An 11,384-nucleotide genomic window follows, 5' to 3' on the forward strand; every position below is an offset into this window, starting at 1 on the left:
GTCAGAGCCCGGACGCTGACACCGGAGACTGAGAAGGATGGAGGAGTCCGCCATACCTACAGCCCCGAAATACGTAGACATGGAAAATGCCTCGCACGTACGCGCACAGAAAACACAGGTCTGGACATGCATAGATTTCCATGGCGTTATGTCGAGAGGTAGGGTTAAGTTCAGCTTCTCTACACCTGGGTCAGTGCACACTGTTGCTCTTCACATTGCACAATGTTTACACAATTCCCAGCATGGTACAATACCGGAACAGGTACAGTAATGCACCGCAAATCAATTTCGGGGCCAGACGGCTGATTTCAGGTCATCGCTTCTAGAGCAGAGGATTTCCCACTGACTGAACTACCGTTTCCTACTGACCGAACTACCGTTTCCTACTGACCGAACTACCGTTTCCTACTGACCGAACTACCGTTTCCTACTGACCGAACGACCGTTTCCTACTGACCGAACTACCGTTTCCTACTGACCGAACTACCGTTTCCTACTGACCGAACTACCATTTCCTACTGACCGAACTACCGTTTCCTCCTGACCTGACCGAACTACCGTTTCCTACTGACCGAACTACCCCACATGCTGTTCTAGGTCCACAAAATGAGAGCCGTGTTCATGATGGAAAGTGGGCCCCGTTCCAGAGCCCCGGGGCAGCTCCAGCGTTAGTGACGGGTCGGGGGACTTACCTCCCTTATTCCTGTGTCTGCCCTGGGCCTTGGCCTGGTGGCTGAGCCCTAGTCCGCCAAGCAGCAGGCAGAGGAGGACGGCCAGCTCACACACACGCAGGGGTCCACACCTGCGCTGCCTGGGTGACATCTCAGGTGCTACTCCTCAAACACACACACACTATCACAGACGCACACTCTGACCAGCCGCTGTGTGCTCCGAACACACTCATCGATCACAGGGCAGCATGGGGAGATGTGAGCGGGACTAGTCCGTCCCTTGCGCCCGCTCTGTGACACCTTCTGGCTTTACTTCCAAACGGTCTCTGCGGAGGTACTCATGGCACCTGGAAACGTTTCCGACGCAGAACCACCACGGCGATATCTCGATCCCTCGATTCCCTCGATAGGTTCCTCAGTGGGTAAAGGAACCCAGGAGTCTCTGTATGATCCTGAGCGAAACGAAGCCCGTCAGTAAGCAGTTCCCACTCCGATGACGGAAGAGTTTGTCATCATCACAGCGCCTGGCCTCGGTCCCATACTCAGCTCCAGGAGTGTAGTCAGCTCCTTTCCCAATGGTTACTCTCTCTCTCGCTCTCTCTCTCCCTGACACACACACGCGCAACCCTCGACAGCTGGAGGACGACACTGAGCAGAGTCCTGCAGCGTGGAGAGTACTCTCGCAAACACTCTCGTACCCACGGTCTGCCTCTCTCTCTCTCTCTCTCTCTCTCTCTCAGACGCACTCAGAACGCGCGCACGCGGTGGAGGCAGCGGCATCCGCGTGTGGCGCCGGAGCCACTGAGTCCGATGCCGGTTGTGAATGTAGGGGTGGCAGTGGGGATGTAATGATGCTGTGAATGGAACATGCCTGAGCTACTGGAGTTTCCTCAGAGGACCCCCCCCCCCGCCAACTACTCCCCCCCCCGCCAACTACCCCACACAGCACATGCACTCTCATCACAAACACAATGAGCGCAAACAAGACAGGTACACCTGGGGTATGAGAATGGGATATGGAGAGAGAGAGAGAGAGGGAGAGAGAGAGGAAGAGGGAGAGAGAGAGGGATAGAGAGAGAGAGAGAGAGAGAGAGAGAAACAGAGAGAGAGAGAGAGAGAGATATGCCAGTGGTCGAGTGTTGTGGGATGTCGGTCTCTGGATCAGAGAGGATAGTGAGCGGAAAAGAAAAAGAGAGAAAGAGAGAGAATGAAGAGCTGATACAGAGGAAAGAGAGGAGGAACAGAGACGGTAGTAATCCAACAAAAAAAAGCTTTGCGAGGAGAGAGATGACAGCCTCAGCAACACATGGGTGCTGTACTGTACATCAGCTCAGCATCCCTGCACAGAGAGAGGCACGGAGACTGCGCTGCAGATGGAGAGGGAGAGAGAGAGAGAGAGAGGGAGAGAGAGAGAGAGAGGACTTCAGAGACCGGAGAGATGAATGGGGTGGGGGGTAGGAGAAGGGGTGGGAAGCGTCACACTAGCTTCAGCATAGTAAAGTGATTATACTCTTTTAAAATATGCTATACAGAACCATTAAATTAGATTTTTAGTAAGATGCTGTACGACAGCCTGGAAGCCAGACTTTCTTGCAGAAAGGTTTTCGTGATACAGTCTAGACTTCCAGCGGCGATGATTTGAGTGGGCAGGAGTACTTGTCTTGACAGACACACTTCTTCAGCCAATCAGTGTAACAAAACATAGATCAAACCTTTGTGATTCGGAAGAACGGTGAAAACGTCTTTTCCACTGAGGAACTGCTAGTGCATACTGTACTCTTGTTCTTCTGTAATTGTTGTTATTGTCTATTCTAGTCTATTTCTGCAATAGCTGCACTCATGGCTGTGTTTATTCTTCGAACGTTAACGTTGCCGCTCGTAGCTTCATTCTATAAGCGGACTCCTGTATTTCATCTACAGGAATGGGGGCAGAACAGCAGTTAAAATGCAGTCCCTGATTGGTGCCCAATTTTCTGGGAAAACTCAAATCGATCTTTCTGGATGGCTGGAAGTCTCTCTTGACAAAACTTTTTTTGCGAGGAAGTGGCTTCCAGGCTAGCTGTTTAAAACTCCAAATGGTATAAATAAGTTATTTCTGACATGAAAAAAAACAATATTAAAGCAATAGCGACAAACAAAATCAACTTATTGATACATACTGTAGGTCTATATGATGTAGCTAGTGCTGCCCGTGTTCACATGTGAGTTGACAACTCAGGCTAAACAAAGAGACGCATGCATTTAGCGGCAGGAGATGGTCAGTCAATGACGAGGCGAGGTGGTTGCAGCACTACAAGAATCCTCGACACTGCTGCTTCTGCATGGCGACAGAAGATTACTGTCAGCCAGTGTTTGGGCGCACGTGACAAGAGCCACTCACCTCATACAGGGAGGGGGGATTGGAAGGAAGAAGATGGGAGGGGCAGTCAAGCTCTGCTTCAGATCCTCGGAAGTGCAGAAAAAACGTTGTAATCTCAATATACAGTAGTGCGACGAGATGGTAACACTTTACAGTGAGGTACACAGAAATGTGAGTAGTTACTAAGTAACAAGTGAGGAACAAATGATTTGTTAATGAGTAGTTCCTCAGTAGTAGTGACCTGACTTGGACACAGCCATCACAGAGGCCATCCTTAAGAAGGTACAACAGCGCCTTTACTTTCTGAGGTGCTTGCGGAGATGGGGCATGAGCAAACAAACACCTGTGAACTTCTACTGCAGCATCATGGAGAGTATCCGGACTGGAGGCATCACAGCCTGGTACGGCAACACCACCGCCCACGACAGGCACGCCATCCAGAGGGTGGTGAAGACAGAAGCACAGAAGATCATCAGTGTGGAGCTCCCAGCCATCGAGGATCTCTACAACCAACACTGCTGGAAGAAAGCCATCTCCGTCACAACAGACACCGACCACCCCAGCTGCCACCTGTTCGCACTATCTCGCTGGACAGACGGAAGATGGCTGAGCATCAGTACCGCGAAGGAGAGGTTCCACAACAGCTTCTTTCCTGACGTGGTACGCAAGATCAATAGCAGTAGACAGACACTGAAGACACCCCCAGGCCAGACCCCCCCCCCCCCCCCCCCATCTTCCCCCACCAGCCCTCTGCCTGGACAGCCCACAGGCTGTCAGGCCACATTAGTATCCTGATTCTTCTAGACCTCTCTGCAGCTTTTGACACCATCTCCCACTCCATTCTTCTCACCCGCCTTTCCACTCACCTCGGATTCACCGGTACAGTTCTCTCCTGGTTCCATTCATATATATCCGACAGGCAACAGTTTGTGTCCGTCAATGGTTCCAGCTCCCACCCAGCCCCAGTAAACCATGGTGTGCCTCAGGGCTCTGTACTTGGTCCCCTCCTCTTCACTATTTACATGCTTCCCCTGGGTCAGATCATCCGCCAGCATGGTCTGAATTTCCATTGTTACGCTGACGATACCCAATTGTATCTCAGCACTTCACCAACCACTCTGCTCCCTCCTCAGTCCATAGTCAACTGCCTACTCGCAATAAAAACCTGGATGACCACCAACCTACTCAAACTCAACAGCAAATAAAATGGAACTCCTGGTCGTGGCTCCTAAGGCCCTGCGTCAGAAGGTGGGGGATTTTAGCTTTTAGATTTTAGCTTTTAGATTTTGGCAGCTAGATGTTGTTCTTGTTGAATTGGTTTCGCTCCACCTCCCTCACAAGCTCCGGCTCCTTCCCCCCCAGCGAGGTCACGTTCCATGTCCCCAGAGCCAGCCTTTGCCACCCGGGTCCGGTCCGTCGGTGCCCACCGCCTTCACTGCCAGCTAGTTGGCAGCGCACCCGACCCCGACAGTTCCTCCCGCGGGTGGTGGGTCCACGGGACGGACAAGATGGAGATATTGTTCCCATGTTGCTCTTTCGGGCTGGGCCCGACAAGGTGAAATTCCCGTGTTGTGTGGGCAGGGCTCGATGTGACACACACAAAACTAGCTGGTTTGTAGTCCGTTTGGGTTTGCCAGCAGCCATTGTTGTAAATTTGTTTCTCACGACTGAAGATATTGCATGCATGCAATTTATTCAGTTTTGATATGTTTTCATGCGAGAAAGTAAACCAGCAGATTTTAACCATGTGGTCAGTTAATCTACTACATGGCATAAAGCTATCCAGGCTGCTACACAACTGAGAAAGCCAGCCAACTTCAGCTACAGTAGCTAAGCTAATTACGGCTTAGAGATCGTGAGATTCCCATAAATACCACACACAAAAACATAAAACTGCCAGGATAGCTCAATCTTCTTGTAACTAAGTTATTCTCTCGACAAATATGTTTTTGCAACTGTGTCAGTGACAGTGAAAATGATGCCAGTAAGAACAAGTTAACGCTTGCAGTAGGCTACAGCTAAGACTGAGGTCAACCACACCCACGTATTTGCTATTAGTTGAGGTTGCGAATTCGCCGGTCAAAGTTCACCAAAGTTGAACTCCACGCGAAGAAAAGAGGATAATTTACTTCGCCACCAGCAGCAAACTTTTTTTTTTTCTACCTCTTCCCTGAATGGAAGTTGATAGGAGGATAATATTCATTTCGCCTGTGTGACCTCACCATTAGTGAGAGATTCACCAATAGGGCTCTATAGAGTACAGACCTTCAAATGTCCTTCAAATGTCATGTTCCAAATGCAATCATTTGCACCATTTCAGTTGTGCTGGGGACTCTGATGACCACTGCATGTACAGCAAAATGAGGTCCAGCAGGTTCAGCTGTGCATTATTGTGTTCTGGGAGAGTGTGTGAGAGTATGACATTTACCTCCCCCATGGGAATTATGCCCTTGATATCCCAGTCTATTGAGACCAACCAGGGTCGGCCAACTAGAGACGTCAATGAACTGAACATTGCTTCATTTAAAAATATGGAGAAGCTTAAAGCAAGGAAAAGAACCTCAAAGCTCCAATCACAAAACTGAAATAAGTCTGTGTCTACCAAGAATCTTCTCCACAGCTGTGAAAGCCAAAATGTTCCCTCTTTACCACTGCCCTCCAGTGGCCATGTAGGGAACAGCAGAAGCATTCCCATTATTCCCACACTGGCCATCTCCAGACAAGGAGCATACGTGTAGCATAAAGACTGTAACACTATCTCTCAACACTTGTTATATTAATGAAATTAGTTGGATTGGACCTTCAGGGTATATGCCTAGAGTGCACAGTGGCAGAACACCCAGGGAAAAGCAGAATCGGACAGTTCTGCCAGTTCTGCCTGCCTGCTGTGGGTGCGAGGTACTGTGAGCCATCTGCCACCCCATCCCAGCCCAGCAGGAAAGCCCCAGACACACGCAGTCTGCCACCCCCACCTGACCCTGGGTCCTGCCCTCGGCTCCAGACCCGGATGGGCTATATGAGGTCAGGGAAACATGGCGATATAACAGGTGGACAGCACCTGTTCAGCCATCTTTAAATGCCCTCATTCCAGGAGGTACACTTCTGCCACTTAGACTCTCAGATACTTGGTTTCACCTCAGTCTCAACGTCTCCCTGTCTAGCTAGGATTGCAGTCTCATGGCCAAGGTATACATTTTAGATGTGGTTTTATTGAATTCTACTGCACTTTTTGATAGTGATAGTATGTGCCTTTTAATGTCCTTGTATGCCTTATATCTTTTTACTGTTTTTATTGTGCTGTGTGTCTTATGTTGTTCATGTGCTACAACAAGGGAATCTATCTATCTATCTATCTATCTATCTATCTATCTATCTATCTATATGCCCGCCCGCCTGCCCGTCTGTCTGTCTGTCTGTCTGTTCATTTCCACGGTTCTGGTGAATCTTCTACGCACCAATTTGTTCTGGATTCGCTTGTCTGCTTTTATGAGCGGCATTGTGTTTGCCACCCCCCCCCCCCCATCCCCCCATTTGAACCACCTATGCTGTAGCCAGTCATGAATTCCTCATGCCTGCCTTCTAGTGCTGGTGTGCAACAGTATTGGTGACTTCTAAATGGTCTCATGGAACAGATCTCATGGAACAGACACACACACACACACACACACACACACACACGCACGTGTCACGTATAAAAGCGGCTGCACCGCTTAAGAACTGTTTGAAACAACTACAATTAGAATGTATTATGGCAGCTTGGCAAATAGAAAAAATAATTACTACCACAGTGTTGGACTGAGCCAAGTATTGTGTCACACTCTTTTCCCCAAACAATAATGTAGATGTGTCTTCCAAAAATAAAAACTCAACTGTCCTCTGTTGCCCTGTGCCCGTCAATAAGACACTAAACAAATGAACCCATCAATGGCAAGTAAAACACACACACGCACACAATGAAGTATGGAGCTGTCCATGGTGCTGATGCTGAGTGCTGCTGACATCTAGTGGCTCAGACTTGTAATTGCAGCCCAGCAACGCCTTCCATAAGTAACAGTTCCACATACTCTATGTGCTGTATACAAAACATGTGTATATAAACTAAAAAAGATGTTACTTTTCTGTGTGTGTGTGTGGGGGGGGGGGGGGGGGGGTATGTGAGAGGTGAGACTGTATGACAATATCTGTTGAGAGCAGTCTGATTCCTCCTCTCTCCACGGCCTCCTACCCTTGTCAAGCCCACCCTTATTTCCATTCCTTCACTCTCTCCCTGTGAGGCGCATAGAGGCAGAGCCCCCCTCAGGAGCTCCATCTGTCCCCAGCCTCATCACACACACACACACACACACACACACACACACACACACAAACACACACACACACGCACGCAAACACAAGCACACACACACACACACACACGTCACAACCATTCATCAGGCCCCGTCCAGCCTAAACATTCCACACACTGAGGGCATATTAACCTTGGGCTGCCTCACTCCCACACTCAGCACGGCTGAGAGAAAAACAAGAGGGTGGGCGAGTGTGTGTGTGTGTGTGTGCGTGTGCGTGTGGGTGTGTGTGTGTGTGGGTGTAGTGGATTTTTGTGTGTGTGCGTGTGTGCGCAGACGCAAATCTGACAATATATTGGCGCTTCAGAAAGCCTGTTCTCAGGAAACAGCCTTACCTTGTCCATGAGCACTCCTGCTCATATGAAGACAGAGTAGGAGCAGCAGAAATCTCATTCTGGATGGAGGGGACTGTCCACTCTATTGACTCATGACAGTGTTGGTCACACTACTGTAGGCTGAAATCATCTAATAAAAAAAGATTGGAAAATGAATGAACATTAGATTAGATTTGTTTAGATTCCATTTTATTGTCCACAAAGGCAGACATTTTGTTTGACATTGTCTTTGACAACAACACTCAACATTCTCAATACACAGAATGATGATCACAAAATACTACTGTACAGTAAGTAAACATAACATTCTTGGTGTGTTGAGTGTGTTGTGGCTATACTGTATGATAAAGCTGCACCGTGTGATTAGTTACATTTAAAAAAAATCATTTTCATGCATTTACAACCAGTAGCTACATTTCAATCTTCATTAACTCCAACTTCATCAACAGATCCTATTCACATTATCCAATAATACGTTTTAAGCTCAATGGCTTCATGCAGTATACTGTACATCCTTGTAGATCTAAACTCTAGTGTTCCATCAGTTTCTTACATGTGACACTGTGCGTGACTTGGGTCCCACTGGTTATGCACTTCTGGCACTTACAGGTGGGTAAGAGGATGTGATTGCTTTAATAGCTTTATAATGGCATGATAATCACAGACTGTACTGACTCCTCAGGCCTGCATAGTGCAGACTGTCCAGGAATTTACATCCAAACACCTTAAGCCTTTGTCTTTGTAATTTATCACCTCCCCCCAAGTCCCCTGCAAAACCCCAGTTTCAGTCTAATGTAAAACACCAACTCTCCCCCCCTTTTGTAATTGTAAACACACTCTGCATAGCTCTGCCTCGCTCTTTTGTCCAAGTCAGAAAGGCCACACCTTGTCCTTCCTGCCCTGATTCAGACCTTTTGTTTTTCTTTGTTTTCTCATGTCACATGTCTTTACTCTTGGCCACGCCTGCCATTCATGTACAATGCAGTAGCCAATCACATCCTGGAAACACTGTACCTTTGTTTTGGACTGTACATAAGCCACAGCCAGAAGTGACTGACCTCACTTCTCTGACAAACCACCTTTGTTTGCGTTGTTCAGGAAGTCCTTGCGCAAGTATTTGATTTCATTCAATAAACCAGACTCAACCTTTTGAACGTATCTTGGTAAATCTTTGGACTAGACAAGTCTAAAATAACTATCACAGTTTGGCGAACGGGAATGGGAGCACTGCCTGCGTGTTGCCGGGATTCCAGTGGATAGGACTGATCGGCAGACGTGTCGGTCCATATGGGCGTTGGAAAATCAATTTTCTCTCTTGCGCTAGAGCGCATGCCGAGATTATTTCCTCAGTTCTTCCACTGGATTCCTGAGGCTCACAGGTACGTTTAAACGAACCCTCTTATGGGTTGAGTTGTATTTGCCTTGATTTGGTTCAGTTGTGTTGGTCTGGATTGGTGAAAACAGGAACCCCAGCGTGGGTATTTAGTCCTACCGAGGGTAGGGCGAGCATGGTTGATGTTTCGTTTCCAGAACGATACCAACTAGCTTAAGCCTCATTGTTGATGTTTCGTTTTCAGAACGATACCAACTAGCTTAAGCCCCGTTGTTGATGTTCGTGTTAGCACGATTGCCGACTAGCTTCGAAGTGATTGTTGATGTTCGTTGAAGAACGATTACCAACGAGATGGTAGCTACGGGAGTGATTGAGCGTTTTTGCAATCCGCGTTTCTTGGAGAAACGTTTTCCCCTTTGTTCCCGGGTGACTTGGTAAACATAACGAGCGTTACCTCTGACCAAGTGGCTGTACAGTAATTTTGGTAGGATCTAAACGGAAGGTTTAGCCTGGACCAAAGTTGCTAGTGTAGCCGAGCATGCTTGTTGTTTGTAACGTGGGCCTTTGTTTTCGTCTTGTTCGTCTTATGTGTTCACTGTTTGAGCCTCGGCTCTTGATTATTGTTTGTTATGCGCGCCATGGATCCAGGTAAAGTATTGTTTTGTACACTTTTTAGACTGTTAAAATTTCTGCTAGATTCCCAGTAGGCTAGCTAACTGGTTGCCTAGGAGACGCCGGAAAACAACTCCCGGTGATCCGCCTTGAGCCAGAGGGAGAACAAAGAGATTCCTGACTGAGTGAGTACTAAGCGAATTTAATGTCTTAATGTGTGTTTCTTTCGAAATTGTATTCTTTCCCGCCGTGAGTTAACCATAAGGTTTCCTTTCATTGCTGTTTTGGGGTTAGGCTGCGTCGTAGTTATTAGGGATTTGTTTCTTTAAATTTCCCCGCGCTGCCAAAGACAACTTCCGGGTCATACATGCAACATTTTGGGATCACCACTAGGTGTCCCTGTAACCCCGGCTAATAACATAGGGCTAGAGGAGGTCACAGGATTCTACTGCTAGCCTGAGGAGATTGTTGCGCTGAAGCATTATTCTGCGAGCGTTTGTTGGCAGAATTTCGTTATGTGCTAAAGCATTTTCGATTTCTTACATCCACATCTGCATTTTAGTGTTACATTTTTAGCTAAGATTCGGGCTCAGCTAGAGGTGGTTGAGATGATTAGGTTAAGGGAAAAGCCTGTTAATTCTGTAGACTGGTCTGTTTTTAAGATTTGGGAGAGAGTAGCACGAGAGCGGGTTCTTAGGTCAGGAAGGAAAGATAAGGAGATTCAGCAAACAGTCTCTCCACCATTTCCCCAGCAGAATAACTCTGATTTAAAATTAGATCCCCCCCTCGACTTGTTGCGCCATTAGCCACGCCCCTTCTTTCTACGAGGTATTTGTCCGAACAGGTCCGGAAGGAAGAGCCTCCGATTTTGAAGTCGAGCGCCACCTGCTGGACTTCCCTTGAACAACCCATAAGGGTGATTTTAAAACTAGCCAAGATAGAGAGTTTTTAATTTTTAAGGTAAATAAACAGGATAAAATAGATGTAGAGCGAACTCAAAAGTCTGACAGGGTTGAATAGGTGTTTGATTCAGGAGTTTTGTTTCAATAGTCAATGAATGGCCATAAGCTGTTCGTTTTATGCATTTCTACTGTATGAATTTTCATTCATATAATGATAATGTGTTTTTTGAGGAGCTGGCATTAGGCCTTCTCCTCTGCTATTGAACCCAGTCTGTGTTTTGAGTCTTAATTTTCAGGTGCTATGGACCCTGGGCGGCAGGTCTTTGAGAAGCCTGGATCATGCCTTCCTGGGGACTGCTTGGGACCTGCTGTTTGTCTGTTTTAACTGTTTGTTTTGTCTCTCTTTCTGATATGTAGCTTGAGACATAAGCGTTGTGCATAATAGTGGGGGGAATAGATAAGGGTTGCCAGTATCTTAATCTGAATGCACCATCTCATAACCCAATTATATATTTTTTAAATGAGTATGTTAAATATCTCATGTTTATAGTTTGAGGCACATTCATCGGGCCTGAGTGTTTTTTTTGAGTGGTATTTTACAGACAACTGTCGTTCCGGGAGTGATGGGTGAATGCCGAACCAGGAGACGGGCACAGGACACCGGAGGTTACTGGCCTGTTTCCCTACAGATGGGCGATCTGGGTTTCGTGAGATGCAGACCAACGCCATGTCACCAACTCACTGTGAGCGACAGATAAGTATGAAACAGGAGCAGTGCCCAAATACTCTGTCCTCAAATGCAGAAGAGGGAGGTTTTTAGCTATAC

At 47.4% G+C, this 11,384-nt stretch overlaps 1 protein-coding gene across 1 annotated transcript in view; it reads right to left on the reverse strand.

Moving 5' to 3' along the window:
* Window positions 1-822, reverse strand: part of LOC311318923 (roundabout homolog 2-like) — a gene marked incomplete at both ends in the record, with an annotated part of 120,489 nt that extends 119,667 nt beyond the window's left edge. The window contains one exon of the mRNA XM_084450357.1: window positions 693-822. Within this exon, the coding sequence (XP_084306483.1) occupies window positions 693-822 (130 nt within the window). The remainder of the gene's footprint in view (window positions 1-692) is intronic.
* Between the last annotated feature and the right edge of the window lie 10,562 nt (window positions 823-11,384).

The sequence above is a fragment of the Borostomias antarcticus genome, assembly GCF_949987555.1.
Source record: "Borostomias antarcticus genome assembly, chromosome: 15".
NCBI classification, from domain to species: Eukaryota; Metazoa; Chordata; class Actinopteri; order Stomiiformes; family Stomiidae; genus Borostomias; species Borostomias antarcticus.